Raw genomic sequence first — 12,711 nt, 5'->3', positions numbered from 1 at the left:
AAAGCCTTAAAAATATAAATATACATTTTTTTAAAAAAAGTTTCCAACTGCAATCTCTATCCTTTCCCCTCAGACAACCAATAACGCAGCTGTTTTTCATTTCAGATGAATCCAGTTTTTCTATCTCAGTGAAGTAAATATAGTAATTATAAGGCAAAACAGTTAATGTAGACCATCTATTTGCAGGCAGGGTCAGAGGAAGGAAAAGAAATCCAGCTTTGTTTTGATTCCCTGCACTCAGAAAACTCATTATATTGTCATATTAAATTGCTGCAACTACCACTTTGTTACTTAAACATGTAGCCTAGTCTCTCTTATCACCAAAGCCAATTTTCTAAAGGCTGTGCCAAATGGATTGCCTGTTTTAGCTTTCTGGTTAAAAGTATTGCTTTCCAAGAGCTTAGAAATGTTCTGCTACCACCCACAAAAAACAACTCCACCCATCACTATATTCTTAGCCTGATTGCAGCCACTGTCCCTCTGACTTGCTGCTACTGCTGCTGCTATTCATTTCTCATCCTTGGTTAAAAGATTCTTATTCATGATATGATCCCAGCTCCATACCAAGTGGTATGTGTCAAATGCGTGCTAGATCTTTGTCCTTCCTGGCTTACTAGAAACACCAGAGAGATACTGGCCAAGTGGGTAGAGGGAGTGGCCAATGGGGTGCTACAACAAGGAAATGCTCCAATATACCTAAATGAACCTATTATGAGACTATTGTTCAGCCCACTGTATTGGACAAACTAACACCCAGTTTCCAACAAATGATTTCTGTATAAAGTATTGGAACCTGTGTTGGCTTCTCATTTCCAAAGGCTCCTGGATGAGACAGATTTAACTAGATCAGTGATTCCCAAACTTTGGTCCTCCAGCTGGTTTGGACTTCAGCCATCTTGGTCAATGGTCTGAAATTCTGGGAGCTGAAATCCAAAACACCTGGAAGACCAGAGTTTGGGAATCACTGATCTAGATCCATTTCATTCTTGCTTTAGGCCTTTTTATGGGACAATGATAGCTTTGGTTCTCTTGGCAGATGACCTAAATTGGGAACAAAAATGGACCTCTCGGTGGCTTTCAATATCATCAGCCATGTTATCTCACTGGGAAGGGATGTAGAGGCATTGTTTTACAGAGATTCTGTTTTTTTCTGGAGGGGAGACCCCAGAAGATGGCACCAATGTATACCTGTTTGACTCCTTCCCCCTTGTCCTCTGGAGTATCTTTGGATCCAGTTTTTTTGTGCTCCATACTATTTAACATATAAACTTGTCCCACCATATTCACTAGGATTAGGGGCATAAGACCCCCGTGAATATGGAAAAACCGCAAATAACAAAAACATCATGTTTTTACCTGAAAGGACACATCTCTGGGAATCATTAGGTCCTCCTGTGGTCAACATCCAACTGATACTGACCATAGAACTGCACTGGAGGAGCTACAAATGCCTAGCAGAGTATTTTCTCTAGGAATCTCTAGGTCCTCCAGTGTGATTTTTAGATAAAGTTGACCATATAGATGCACTGGAGGACCTAGAGATTCCTAGAGATAATATATTAATCAAATCCGTGAATAATCGAATCCACAAATATCAAAGCCGCTAACATGGAGGGATGAGTGTATGTGAAACTACTAGCAGAGACTGTTGAGTTTAGTTATCATCAATACACATTCAACTCCATTGCTCCTTTCCACTTAACTCCAAAGAAGCTGGTTGGTTCTAAACTAGTGTCTGCCATCAGGAATAGATGGATGACAGCAAACAAAATGTAATTTAATCCAGACAAGATAGAGACATTTAATCCAAACAAGACACAGGTATACCTGGTCAGCTGAAGGCACATCAGGGAATAGGGGAGAAATCTGTACTGAGCAGGATTATATTCCCACTGAAGACTGATGTTTGCAGCTTGGGCATACTCCTGGAACCAACACAGAACCTGGAAGCTTAGGTTTCTGCAGTGGCCAGGACAGCATTTGTCCAGATAAAGCTAGCGTATGCCATCTGTGTCTGTTCCTGGAAATTATATGCAAATCCACACACACCTCAGGGCTGTTTCAAAAGAAACTAAATCCCTTCTTTAAACAGTGTGCAACCCTGCCAAGAAAATATTATGTCTGATGATGTCTCTCTCTCCCACACACAGAAATACATGCATAATTCACTGCATGTACACTAAATACCTGGAGTTCAGTCCACAAAATGAATGTTTACCCCAGCACACAATCAGCAAAATAAATGTAGGTTGTATCTATCACTGACTGTGCTTGTTGGGGGATTCTATGAGTTATAGTCCAAAAAAGTAATTTTCTCAAGCTCTGTCAAGACCTAAATCATTCTGCATCATACACACATGCTTTATTAAACTAGTTGTATACCTTGCAGGACTTATACTCATACTGCTGTGTCGTAATTGGTTGCTGAGAATCGTTAACTTCCAATATGACAGAAGGAAAGGGAAGTAGAGATCTGTTATCTAGGGCTCTCCAGTGACTTCAGTGGGCTCCCTTCCGTACATTGCTCCTTTTTGTAGGGCTAACAATATGCTGGTGTAGTGGGTGTGGAACAGCCTCTAGTCAAGCAGTGGACTCTATCTAAGCACTATTTTTCTCTGTTGTGTGTCTACTTTTATCCCTGGTTTCCCCTTTAAAACAGTGGTGTTGTCTCACTGGTGAATTGATATTGTCAATATGGTATCCCTGGAACAATAACACAGATATAAGTGCATCTCTCTGTATCTGGTTTTGCTTCACCACCAGCAGCTTCAGAAGCAACTGTATTTCACTCAGGATTCTGCTGTTAGTATTCCCTTGACACTACTTTCCATATTAACTGTGAAGCACCCATGTCTCTGGTCACTGTTGGCTCTCTGTAAACTTTTTCTACACAGGGTCATTTGCTTTGATCATTTGGGAAGAAAAGTTCATATACCAGTTCCTAGGGACATGGTCCTCTGGATCTATCTTTTAACTGTGGGTTTTGAAAAACTATAATTTTGTGTTGTTGTTTCCTAAGCACTAAGGCTGGGAGGGAAGCTTAGTATGGCCTGGGAACAATTAACTGTAGTTGAATTAACACCTCTTTAGCCCTCTGCAATTGGGTATCAAAACACAATTCACACCCAGATATTATGGTCACTTACATGTATTTATTTAAAGTATTTGTGTATTGTGTCCCAGCTCAAAAGGGTTTCTGAGGTAATGAATAAATAGAAACCAGTAAAACAATACCAAGATGTTAAAACACACTAAAATACTCTTTAAAAACTCCTAAATGTAGTCTAAAAACAATCCTAGAATCCAGTTTTAAATCAGCACAATTTCAAATATTGAATACCATGTGGAACAGCACTGTTTTGGCTGCCTGCTGAGAGCTTAAAACAGATAGAGCCAAGCTAACTACCTTGGGTAGAGAGTTTCACAGTCAAGGTGCTGCTACATAAAAAGCCCTGTTATATGTACCCACCAATCTAACTTCATGAGGTTCTGAGAGACACAACAGGGCTTCCTCTGAAAATCTCAAATTTCTGGCAGACCCATATGGGAGAAGGCAGTCTTTCAGATAGACTAACCACGACTTATTTAGGGCTTTATAGGTCAACACCAGCCCCTTGAACTGAGCTCAGAAGCAAACTGGAAGCCAGTGCAGTTCTTGCAAGACCAATGTTAGGCCCAGTACAGACAGGCCAAAATAAAGCTGCTTTGGGTCACTTTGGAGGTATGGTCTTTAAGTGATGCATGCATCCTAAGAGTCAGAAGCCATGCCAAAGCCATGCTCCAGTCCTAAGGACTGGAGCATGGCTTTGGTGCAGCTTCCGGACACTTAGGATGTATGCATCATTTAAAGAGCCAAAGACCCAAAGTGATCTGTACATCCACATGGAGCTCTAATACAGAGCTTGAAAAGTTATTTTTACAAGTAGTTACCATTATAGTTCCATCTTCCATTACAGCCAGTCTTCCACATTTGCAGGTACTCCACAAAAGTGGGGAAACTGTATAACTGAGCCGGGTGACGCCAATCCTAGTGACGCCACTAGTGGGAGGCAGCTCTGACATAATGAGAGTAGTCAGCTGAATATATAAAAGCCTCACCCAGTCCATGAAGCACTGCCACATTCAGGGAACTATCCTCTTCAAATGACTGGAAAGCCTGTACCAGCAATTCTGCAGTCTCCTGGTTCACAGCATTCCTGGCTTCTGGCCTGTTAATGCCAATAGTCATTATGGTCCCATGGATTTCAGTAATTACATTCCTTCTTCCTGGGGTTACAAAATAAATAAAACAGCAAACTTGTTATTTTAAAAAATAATCCTTGATCATTATATATCTACAGTGAATTAAGGGGTAGCTAAAAGGATTAAGGCCTGGTGGTGCGGTGATTAAATGCCTGTACTGCAGCCACTTACTCAAAACCATAAGGTTGCAAGTTCAAGACCCGCAAAAGGGCTCAAGCCTTGAAAACCGCTTAGGTGGTATGAAGCGGTATATAAATGAAGCTTGTTTGTTTGTTTAAATCATTTTTAAATATTTCACAAAATATATGAAGGGATAAAATTTTTGTTTCAAATTTTAGCCTATTTCCTTTCTCTTTTTTATAAAAATGGATCACTCCATTAAACAATACATTAAAAAAAAAGTTGCATTCCAAGCTCTGCTTTTATCACTTTTCCAGGAACAGTAATATATGGACTGGATTCAATTCAATTTGCTTTAGGCACAATTATTTTTTTACAAAAAAAAAACTAAAATAAAAAAAAATTGCCCCCAAATATCCAAAAATGCCTTCTAGGGTCCCAGGAAATCCCCAAAACATGGCGAGTATGCTCCCCTTGGCACCAGAGGGTGTTTGAGGGTATTTGGGGCCATTTAAAAAAAAAATAGTGGGATTTAGTGTAGTTGGTAGTTTGGGCCTTCTCTTAGGGACTAATGAAGACCCCTAACTTCCCATTGTTGCCCACCCCTGGCCTATAATGTGCATCATTGATGTTTCTCCAGCCCATCTTAAGATGAGATCTTCAGTCTAAGCAAAAGTATTTTTGCAATATGTATGAGTACTCACCCAAATATAGTATAATTAGGGCTATTGAACACTGTTTATTTACCATATGCATTGATGATCAAATCTGTCATGTGCAAGCATTAGACTTCATTTCTGGATTTCATATGTGCTGTAGGGAGAAAGGATTGCACCAAGGATGTATGTTGTTGTTGTTGTTGTTGTTGTTGTTGTTGTTGTGTGCCTTCAAATTCTAATGGTGACAGTAAGGTTGGCAAGATCTTGGCAAGATCTAGGAAGAGGAGGTTTTAACCCTATGAAGGGGAGGGAATTTTAACCCTGGTCTTCCAGAGACCTAGGATGCACCAACACTGTAGAAATAATGCAGTTTGACACCCATTGAAGTGCTGTAGCACCATCCTATGGAATCCTGAGATTTGTAGTTTAAAAGACCTTTAGCCTTTTCCAAAGAGTGTTGTTACTTACCAAACTACAGCTCCCACAATGGAACCATGGCAATTAAGGTGATCTCAAACTGCATTATTTCTGCACTGTAGATGCATCCCTAGTCCAACACACACTCCTTATGTTGCCTCATGATAATCATACAAAAGGTGAGGCTTATAAAGAGTGACGGACCCAAGACCACTCTATGAGCTTCACAGGTAAGTAACAATTTGAACCAGGGGTCTCTCTGTCCCAGTCCACACACTCTAACCACACACACACTGCACTACACCAGCTTTTACCATAGTGCAGTGCTTCTTATGCTACATGATGTGGTGAACTGGTAAGGAACTATTTTTCCAGTTGCTATGGACCAGTACCAAATTTGTGCTCACAAACTAACTAGGGCCTGTTACAGACAGCCAAAATAAAGCTGCTCGAGTCACTTGGAGGTATGGTATTTCAATGATACATGCGTCCTAAGAGTCCAAAGGCCGCACCAAAGCCACCCAGTCCTAAGGACTGGAGTGCAGCTTGGTGAAGCTTCCGGACTCTAGGACTCATGCATCATTGAAATACCATACTTCCAAAGTGACTCGAAGCAGCTTTATTTTGGCTGTCTGTAACAGGCCTAATTTTTTTCTTTGAGCCATGCACAGCACCAGTCCATGGATCACTATTTGGCATAGCACCACTAGTCTCATTTACTTGTTATTTCAAATGTTTAAACTCTGGAGAAGGGGGAAGAGCATCTATTTTGATGGATGCACAAGAAGCCGTAAACTGGATTAATAAGGAAATTGCTTTCTCGCTTCACTTCCCCAACTGAAACTTGTTCTGAAATTACATACCACACAGAATTGTTGTGGAAAACGAGAACTGTTATGAGAACTATGAGACCATTTTCTACTTTATAGGGTGTTTAATTAAAACCTGCAATCCTGCAAGCAATTAAAATGTGATAAGCCTGATTCAATCCCACAGAAATTAAGCATGCATGGCTGCTCGAGGAGATTGCATGTCCCATCAAATCATTACAAAATACGACCAAAGAAGACAAAAATGTTCTAGCCAATTTTATGTTTTGAGACAAATACAACCCACACCGTTCTTCACTTAACCACAATGCAAAGAAGCAAAATGATGTACTCCCATTGTCACGCAGTTGACCCATTCAAGGGAAACTGAAATTTGTCTGTGAGACAGAACTTGGGAAGTGATTTCCAAAGTAACCAATCGTGCTTCCTTGACAAGGATCCTGTCACCCAAAGCTGGTAGGTTTCCAGCTCTTTCTATTGCTCTATTTGAAGCCAGGATGGGTTAGTTATATGCCTTTGCATCAACTCCATCTTATGGGGATGCCATCATGGGGTTTTCTTGGCAAGATTTGTTTAGAAAGGAGCTGCCATTGCCTTCCTGTGAGGCAGAGATAGTGTGATTTGCCCAAGGGTTTCTGTGGCTGAACAGAATTTGAATGCTGGACTCACAGAATCCCAGTCAAACATTCAAACCATTATAATGACTTATGGATCACAGAAGCGATAGTCAACTTTTATGGATAAGTCTTTTTTCACTTACAAGTACATTTTAGTTTTCCTCATGCGCCACACAAGCAGAAAGCCAGCAGGTGCATCAGCAACAAGGAGGGGGAACTTTGGGACAGCTGCATGCTTGGACTCAAGGCCCACATACCCTTGTTCAGGCTGGGGACCTTGATGGGATCTGTAGTCCAATATGCCTGATGGGCCCAATGTTCTCACCACCCCTACCTTGCCAGTTGCTGGTAATTTCTTGTTTAATTTTTCTGTTTGTCTTTTTCTCCTGCCGTGAGAAGCATGGACTTGAGCTCTTGGAGATCTCCCATTCATGGTCACCATAAGTCAACCTGAGAGCTAATAAGAGCAGTGTGCATAGTGGTTTGAGCATTGGACTCAATTCTGGAGACAAGGGTTTGTACCCAACTCAGTCATGTAGTTGACCTTGAGTGAGTCACGCTCTCTCAGCCTCAGGGGAACACTGACAAAAAAAACCCCACCACCCCTCTGAACAAATCTTACCAAGAAAACCTCTTAGGGTTGCATAGTTGGAAATGACTTGGAAGGCACACAACAACAACAACAACAACAACGCAAGAACAGTGATTGACATTTAGTTTTAACCATCACATCAGAGGTCTCTGCACTACACAGTTATATGGATTTTCATAGTTTCTCCAGTTGCCTGGGTTCCCTCCTACAATCCTGGTATTTGTAGTGTGGAGAGGTACTTAGAAGAGACAAAGTACCATATGAAAAGAGAAGGATTGAGGATAGTACACATTTTGCCCCCATTCCCTTCTTGCAATACTGAGGGTTGCCTGCAGGTGCGCTGCGAGGCAGCAAATGCAACCACTGCAGACAGCTAAGCAAGATTGCAAGTGTTGGCAAATAGAGTTGTCCTTTTTGTTTGTGCAAAGAATGGCGGCTTTTTGCATGGCCTGAAAACCATTTGCCTCCGTTGGTGTCCAGCCTGCAGAGCAGGTCCTCTTCCCGGCCTACCAACCTTGGGTGGCTCTCAGCTCCTGAAGAAGCAGAACGGTCTGCATGAGAAGGGTGGCTGCTGAGGGTGGCCTCCAAGGCGGGACTCGGAGGAGAAGACCTCTTTCTTACGGATCCAGCAGCAAAACGGGACATTGAAGGGGAGAAGAAGATCAAGACAGCTTCCAAAAAGAGAAGCAAGATCCAAGTCAGGCAAGCTCCCTGTTGTCACTGCCTCCTTTGGCACAACAACTTTTCTCTCAGTAGCTCCCCGTGGCCACAGAGGCTTTTTGTTAGTGTTGCCAACAGCCTTGAAGATAATTCCCCAAAATGTTTGTCCAAAACACACGGAATTCCCCAGATCACAAGGAATATCAGTCACAATTCCCGGAAAATTCCCATAATGTTAAAATAGCGATGTTTTTGCAAATAAAAGTAAACATAATTGAATAAAAAATTGTAACTTATTTCAACCCTCAAAAATCACCATTGAACCAAACAAAGAATGTTTCAGTCCTTTTAAGATATTTATTTTGACATGAGGGGGTTCAGGAAGCTTGTGCCAAATAGAAATGTGTTCGGATGCAATCGCATTGCAGAAAAAATCCAGTTTGAGCGCCCTTTAAATTGCATGGCTCGTGCTAGGGAATCTGGGAATTCTAGTTTTCGGAGACATTAACCTCTCTCTCAGCAAACTCTGGTGTGACAACAACTACAATTCCCAGGATTTCATAGCACTGGGCCTGGCAGTAAAAAACGGTATGAAACTGGATGTCTCTGGAGTCTGAGTGAAGATGCAGCTGAGTTGGGTCCAAGACACACTGCAGAAATAACCAGTTTGAGACCGCTTTAACTCTCCTGGCTCAGTGCTAGGGAACCCTGGGAAGTGTAGTTTTGTGAGAAAGAGCTCTGGTGCCACAACAACTACAATTCCCAGGATTCCCTAGCACTGAGCCAGGAGAGTTAAAGCGGTCAAAAACTGGATTTTCTGCAGTATTTTGACGCTCGTTATTAAAAATGCTCAAGTCCAATCCATACTGCAGAATTAATCCAGTTTGAAACCACTTAACTGCCCTGGCTCAGTGCTAGGGAACCCTGGGAATTGTAGTTTTGTGAGAAAGAGCTCTGGTGCCATAATGAATACTTACAATTTCCATGCATCTGAGGAAATACGCTTAAGGCTAGGAAGCTCATGCTGCCAACTTTTCTTTCAGTGAGACCAAAGGTGCTACAGATCTATCTCTCTATCATCATCACCATTATTATTATCATTATTAAATGCAGCTGAAAGAAGTGGACTTAAATTGGCAAACTGATGATGCGGTAGACTCATTCTCTGGGGCTGTGATCTGGAACGTGGAGGCAATTCCCTTGTCAAACCAGGGAATCCTGGGAATTTAGTGTCGTTGACCTGTTGAGACAACTGCTTTTACCGGCAGCCAGGGCTCCATGCATGGAATCTGGGCTTGGTGGTTTGTTGTGCCCAGAATCCCATCATTGCAGGGAGCCTTGCAGTTAGAAGCAGTGCCAAACTGGATTATTTCTGCAGTAGGATGGCAATGGAAAAGGGACGAAAAGAGAGCCACAAAACAAAATTCTTGGAAGACAGGGCAGGGCTGCCAACTTACCAGGTGCTCTGCCCAGGCTCAGAGGCATATTTATCACTAAACACACAACACATCAGGGACATCACATTCACATCACACAACTAGTAGGATGGAGATAAACATCTATTTTTCACAGGTGCTCTGCCCATGCCAGAAAGCCACTTTCCACTCTTTTTCACAATCTCCTCTATTCTTCCCTTTGCCCCTCCACGAGATCTCCTCCCGCAACCCAAATGGTCCATCACAGTACAACAACGACCCTGAGAGGTAGGCTTGGGGCACTCTGCCCAAGCTCAGGAATTCAGAAATCCAAATGTCACTCTCAGGCACACACAGAGGTCCACAACATCAGCCATGATACCTTTGTGTGCCTTAAAACTTATGTCTACTTGGAAATCCCAGGCAATGGGATTAAGCCAGCCAAGATCCCTCACTCCCTGCCTCTCTCCAGCACTTTTGCCCTGGAGCCTGAGAATGCCTGAGGGGGGTGGCAATAATCACTGTCCTCTCTCTGATTGGCGGAACATTCCTCCAAACAGTTGGGGTTGGTTGGGCTGCTTCGTCCTGGCTCTCAAGGGGAGTCATTAGAGAGAGAAGATAGAGAGAGAGGTTTTCTCCAGCCCCTGGCTGAAACTGTTACACTCCAAAGGGTTTTGGTTGCTCGCAGAAGGCTGCAAGCTGAAAGGGCCAAAGTCGCCGAAAAGGCACTGAAAAAGAGCCAGCGAAAATCACACGGAAAGCTCTGAAAAGTCCCGTTTTCGCGTGAAAGTCGCGAAATTGGCACACCGGCATTTTATACACTTAGATGACCTTAAGGGAACCTACATGGACAGGTTTTTTCAAAAGGGGGCTGCGTTTCTTTGCCCTCTTCTGATGGCTGAAGAGTTGATTGCCCAAGGTTACCAAGGGGTTTGTTTAATGCTGAAATATCATCTGAAAGATTGCTGGCTGAAAGATCTTCATATATGATCTCAAGCAGAAGCTTGAAGAGCAGGCACTTCAGCATTTGAGAATTAAGCCCCATGGCTTTTTATTTTTCTAGACTAGAAGTGTGCCATAGCACAGCTAGAAGGTAGCCTCTGACTACACACCAGGATTCCCCAAATAGCCTTGCGTTGTTGGGGATTGGGGAGTTTTGTGGTCAAAGCTCCTTCTCCAAGTGGTCAGCTTTCCATATTTGCCAGCAATTGTTTACTGCAAGCCATTACATAGTGTCCATATGCCGACATCTTTGATAGCATCAACAATGTGAAAAATACAGCACTGTCAGTTCAGTTCACGGCGTCCATCCAAAGGTACAAGGAGACCTTAGAGAATGGCTGAAAGGGAATTCTCTTTCAGAGGGAACTCAAATATCCTATTTTTGGTGCACTTATACGGCCTTAGAGTGAACTATGTTCCATTTGTTTACCATCTCGCGTATCACATATTTTAGTCAATGTTTACAGAAAGCATTGCTTTTTATGGCAGTATATTCTTCTTGCTGTATTCAATGTTAATACATCTACAATTTTCCTGGTCTAGAGAAAATAAAACTCTTGTTACTGACGCGCTCATCTTCATCTTTAAATAATAATTGTAGTTGGTAACTCTCTCGTTCCTTGTCACAAGAGGAGTGGGAGGAAATGGATAACTGCCAAACAGGACCAAGATAGGAGCACAGCCTTTCTCAACCAGCACTTCGATCTTTGTTGAGCACACTCCCATCATCCACGAACCAGCAGACTCATGGTCAGATTTGCAGGTTGTAATGTAAAACTTGGAGGCACTGGCGGTGAGTAAGTTGTTATGGTGAAAGATTCTCTTACTATCCAATACATTACTCGCTTTTCATGCCAACAACCTCTTAATGTTTGTTTTGTGGGGGCAAAAGCGAAAGAGGGGGAATTGCTGCCTTTATTTTACCAGTGGTTCGTTTGCCAGGGCCAGCTCTACCAAAGCTGAGCATGGAAATATTACTCAGAGACTAGAAACAGACCAGGTCAAGTATCTCTCTGGGTTATCTTAGCCAGTATCTTGGTGTATCCACGGGCAGCTAGCCAGTGCACATTTAAATGTCAATTAAAGCTTTTTCCCCCTCCTCTGATACATAAAAAGACATGTCATAGAAAAAATGTAAATTTTGCCATATAATTGCAGCGTACACACACACACTTCCAAATTAAGGGTATCACGGGAGTTGCGAGGGTGTGTTTGACTACACAGATGATAGGTCATAGGGGGGTCTGCCACCACCGCCCCCAGGCGCCCTTTCTGGGTTCTGCGCTTTGTTTATTTCTCATTTCAATCTCCAGTTTTGTCCTTTCTTTGAGTCTTCTGTTGGAGGGGATGCTTCTCGTTACTGTGATTTTGCATGCTCCTCCAACTTCCCAGGTCTGTTCACAGTGAAACACACTGCCTCAGTGTGTGGGTCGCCCTTCTTGGAGGTCTTTAAACACGGCTGGATGGCCAGCTGTCAGGTGCTTGGTTGAGTTTCCTGCATGGCGGGGGTTGGACTGGATGGCCCTTACGGGTTCGTCCAACTCTATGATTCCATGGCCTGTTTACAGACGCCAAAATAAGTGCTTCTATCTCTTTGGAGTAGCGTATTTAAAATGGCTGGGTTTCCTAAGAGTGGAGGTCGCCGCCAAAGCACACTCCAGGTCTAAGCACTGGATTCAGCTTTGGTGCGCTTCCGGATTTTTTAGGAGCATGCGTATTTAAATACATACCTCTAAACGCAGGGGTTAGGCACCTGCGGCCGCGGGCCGGATGCGCCTGTAAGGGCCTTGGGACGGCCCCCGCCCAGTCTGCTGCCAATTGCCGCGGAGCCTTTGGCCTCTCTCATGAGGGGCTGGGGCCCTTTGGCTTCAGGAGGAGGCGGGCAAAGGGGGAAAGTGGCAGGCAGGGGCAAGTGGCGGCAGGGGGCAATTGGCTATAGAAGCCGCCGAACATGTTTATGTAACAGTTTTTTAAAAAAATAGAAATTGTTTTGGCGTATCTCCTTTTTTTCAAAAAAGTGTCTCCATTGAATTTTTGTCACATTTGTTCCGGTGTATTTTAGTTATTATTTTTCCAAAAAATTATTTAATTATTATTTTTTGGCTTCGGCCCCCGTTGTCGTGGGGCGTAACCGGCCCCGGCTCAAAAGCGTGCTAC

General features: G+C 43.0%; 1 protein-coding gene across 1 annotated transcript in view; it reads right to left on the bottom strand.

Annotated features, from left to right (window-relative positions):
- LOC121929096 (mevalonyl-coenzyme A hydratase sidH-like) overlaps positions 1 to 10,597 on the bottom strand; it is a 29,777-nt gene extending 19,180 nt beyond the window's left edge. The window contains exons 1-3 of the mRNA XM_042464411.1: positions 10,399 to 10,597; positions 7,942 to 8,148; positions 4,099 to 4,266 (exon numbers count right to left, since the gene is read on the bottom strand). Of these exons, the coding sequence (XP_042320345.1) occupies positions 4,099 to 4,266; positions 7,942 to 8,148; positions 10,399 to 10,597 (574 nt within the window). The remainder of the gene's footprint in view (positions 1 to 4,098; positions 4,267 to 7,941; positions 8,149 to 10,398) is intronic.
- Between the last annotated feature and the right edge of the window lie 2,114 nt (positions 10,598 to 12,711).

The sequence above is a fragment of the Sceloporus undulatus genome, chromosome 4, assembly GCF_019175285.1.
Source record: "Sceloporus undulatus isolate JIND9_A2432 ecotype Alabama chromosome 4, SceUnd_v1.1, whole genome shotgun sequence".
Taxonomy (NCBI): Eukaryota; Metazoa; Chordata; class Lepidosauria; order Squamata; family Phrynosomatidae; genus Sceloporus; species Sceloporus undulatus.
Note: the sequence above shows the minus strand (reverse complement) of the source record. Positions and strands in the feature narration are given on the sequence as shown.